The 2,510-nt window shown below is 57.5% G+C and overlaps 1 protein-coding gene across 1 annotated transcript in view; it reads left to right on the top strand.

The window, feature by feature from the left end:
• Positions 1 to 508: 508 nt before the first annotated feature.
• LOC104509925 (nuclear envelope pore membrane protein POM 121-like) overlaps positions 509 to 2,510 on the top strand; it is a gene marked incomplete at both ends in the record, with an annotated part of 7,264 nt that continues 5,262 nt past the window's right edge. Inside the window, one exon of the mRNA XM_010152025.1 lies at positions 509 to 676. Within this exon, the coding sequence (XP_010150327.1) occupies positions 509 to 676 (168 nt within the window). The remainder of the gene's footprint in view (positions 677 to 2,510) is intronic.

Genomic DNA, 2,510 nt, shown 5'->3' with positions numbered 1-2,510 from the left:
CTGCCGCAGGCCCGCAGCGCCGTGCCGGTCGTCCTGTCCGCCGCTCGCTGGGAGGGCAGCTCGCCCAGAAGCACGCCCTGGGCTCGCCGAGCCTTCCTACACCACAGCCTCGTCACCGGGAGGATTGCCCGGCCGGCCGCTGGCCTGGCCCGCTCTCCAGTGTGAGTAGGGGAGTGGGGACCGGGCCCTGCTTCGGCCTCGCCTCGAGCGTGGGCAGTGCCGCAGGAACCTCGCCTTGACGGGACTGAACAGGGGGGAAACCGGTTACTTGGCTCTCAGCCGGCTGTGCTGCCCGGAGCAGCCTCCCGGGGAGAAGCACATCGCTCCATCCCCACCCCGAGCATCGCTGCCTTGTGGGAAGGGTTGTGTGATCCAAACCTTCTGGAGAGGCTGCAGGGAAGAGCCCTTTTCCCTCTTCCCTGGGGCAGCGGGGACACCGGGTGGGGGGATTCGCCCCCTGGGGATGGCGATGTGCCTAACTAACGCCTTGCTCTGCTTTGCCCTGCAGCCAGGAGCAGCTGATCTCACCCGTGGCCCACCCGGCCATCAGCAGCCCAGACCCATGTGCAAAAGAGACTGTGCTGAATGCCATCAAGGAGACCAGGAAGAGGAGGGCTGTGGAGGAAGAGGAGGAGGAGGACCAGGCTTTTGGGAACGATCAGGAGAGCAAGAGAAGGTAGTAAGCCAGCAGTCCCGGTCGCTGCCAGTGTGTTGGGAAGGGTGTAAACGGGGCTAACGCTTCAGCGATGACACATGGCATGTGTCCCCACCAGCACGCTCAGCCTAGTGCAACCAGCAGTCTGGGGCGGATAAGGGATGTGGGAATTGAACCGCAGAGAGGCATCACACCCCATCACCTGGCGCTCTGGGCTGTGTCGGAAAGTCCTCCGAGACTTCGTTTTCTCCTTGAGATCAAAGGGATATGGTTTAGGTTTTTGTCTGGGTGAGCTCCTGGGTCAGGCATGTTCCCCAAAGTTGCTGAGGTTGGGAGAGACTGGGATGTGGATCGGGCAATCCTGGCAGGACTCCCTGGCAAGGAAAGTGGCTTCTGTTGTCGTGGAGGTTTGCAGACTGGGAAAACGTGGTGGGAAATGCTGGTATCTGCTGTAGGCTCATCATCTCCATTCTTCAGTCAACCCTGGGCTTTCAGGAGGGATGGTATCATCAAGTCTTAACGACCCTGGGTGGAGGCATTGCGCTTTAAGACATCTGCGTGCTTCCTTCGTGCGCTGGAGCTAGCAAAAGGAGGTAAAAACACAAGGGTAAACAAGAGCGACTATCTTCTGATTTCGTTAGCCAAGGTCAGCGTTTCCCAGCTCTAGGAAATGAGGATGCAGTGTCTTTGCCAGCGCCCTGGGAAGGACGGGGCGTAAATCCTGGGTGCCAGGGTGTGCGGCGCCCTTTCTAACTGCCTGGCCGTTCTCCCCTCCTGTTGTTCATCCTTCCCACTGGTGTACGTGGAGGCCGTTTGCCTCGTGCCCCTCCTGTGCTGGGGCTGCCTGTCTGGGCTCGAGCAGAACCGAAAGACGGCGGGAGAGCGGCTTGGGTGATGCCCGGGTGCTTTGCCCCGCACTTGGCACTGGGGCTGCTGCTAGAGTGGCCCAGAGGGCGCAGAGAGCCACTGGCCTTCCTGCCGCGGCAGGGCACGCATCCTCTCCTGCATCCTGGATTTCCCTTTGCATTTGAACCCTTGGCTTGGCGAATCTGAGCCCTGCAAGAGCTGAGCAGGACGACAACGGGATGGGTGCGCAAGACACTATCGGCTTGGGTTTTTTTCTCTTTGTTCTCTTTTTTTTTAACATGCCAATACCCAGCTCTGCCACGAAAGCCAATTTTGAAGGCATTAAAGCCTGGCATGCACGGGGAATGCTTGTAGGCAGAAAATCTTGTGACCTTTGAGGGCAGAAAGGAGCCTGAGTCAGCTGGAGAGCGCTGGCTCGCCTGTGCGCTCGGGTCAGTGTGCTTGAGCTCAGGGGAAGCGCTTGGGCTAAGCGACAGGGCTTAGTGTACACCTCCGGTTCTGCTGCGCAGCAGGGTTTGCTTTAAGACCTTCAAACTTCAGATCTTCACTGAATTGTTGTGGGAAGGGGCACAGAAAATTCTGTTTCTGACTCAAACAGTCCAGGGCACTAGCTAGGAAGAGGTAAGAGACCTGAGTTTTGGAGCTCAGGTCTTTTTCAGAAAAGAGCTGCTGAGATTCTTTCAAATGTTTTGGCTTAGAATAATGGATTTAAGCAAAGATTTTGTTACATCAAAACTACTCTGCCCAGCAGGCAGCTGGCAGAGCTGCTGGTAGTTGGGTCAGAGTCAGTGAGGACAGGACCACGTGGAGAGAAAAATCTGCAGCAGGATGTGGATGGGGAAACTTCCGTCCTTGGGTATTGGGTGACAAGAAAAAAGCAAGGTTTGTACTTTTTTGGTGCTGTGCCCACCTAGAAGGGGTCTTCTCCCAAGGCTGGGAGGGCAGCCCCTGTCTCTGCTGCTTCCACACTACCACAGGCTTCTCTCTC

The sequence above is a fragment of the Eurypyga helias genome, unplaced genomic scaffold, assembly GCF_000690775.1.
Source record: "Eurypyga helias isolate BGI_N326 unplaced genomic scaffold, ASM69077v1 scaffold36225, whole genome shotgun sequence".
NCBI lineage: Eukaryota > Metazoa > Chordata > Aves > Eurypygiformes > Eurypygidae > Eurypyga > Eurypyga helias.
This window is presented reverse-complemented; position numbering and strand designations above follow the sequence as displayed.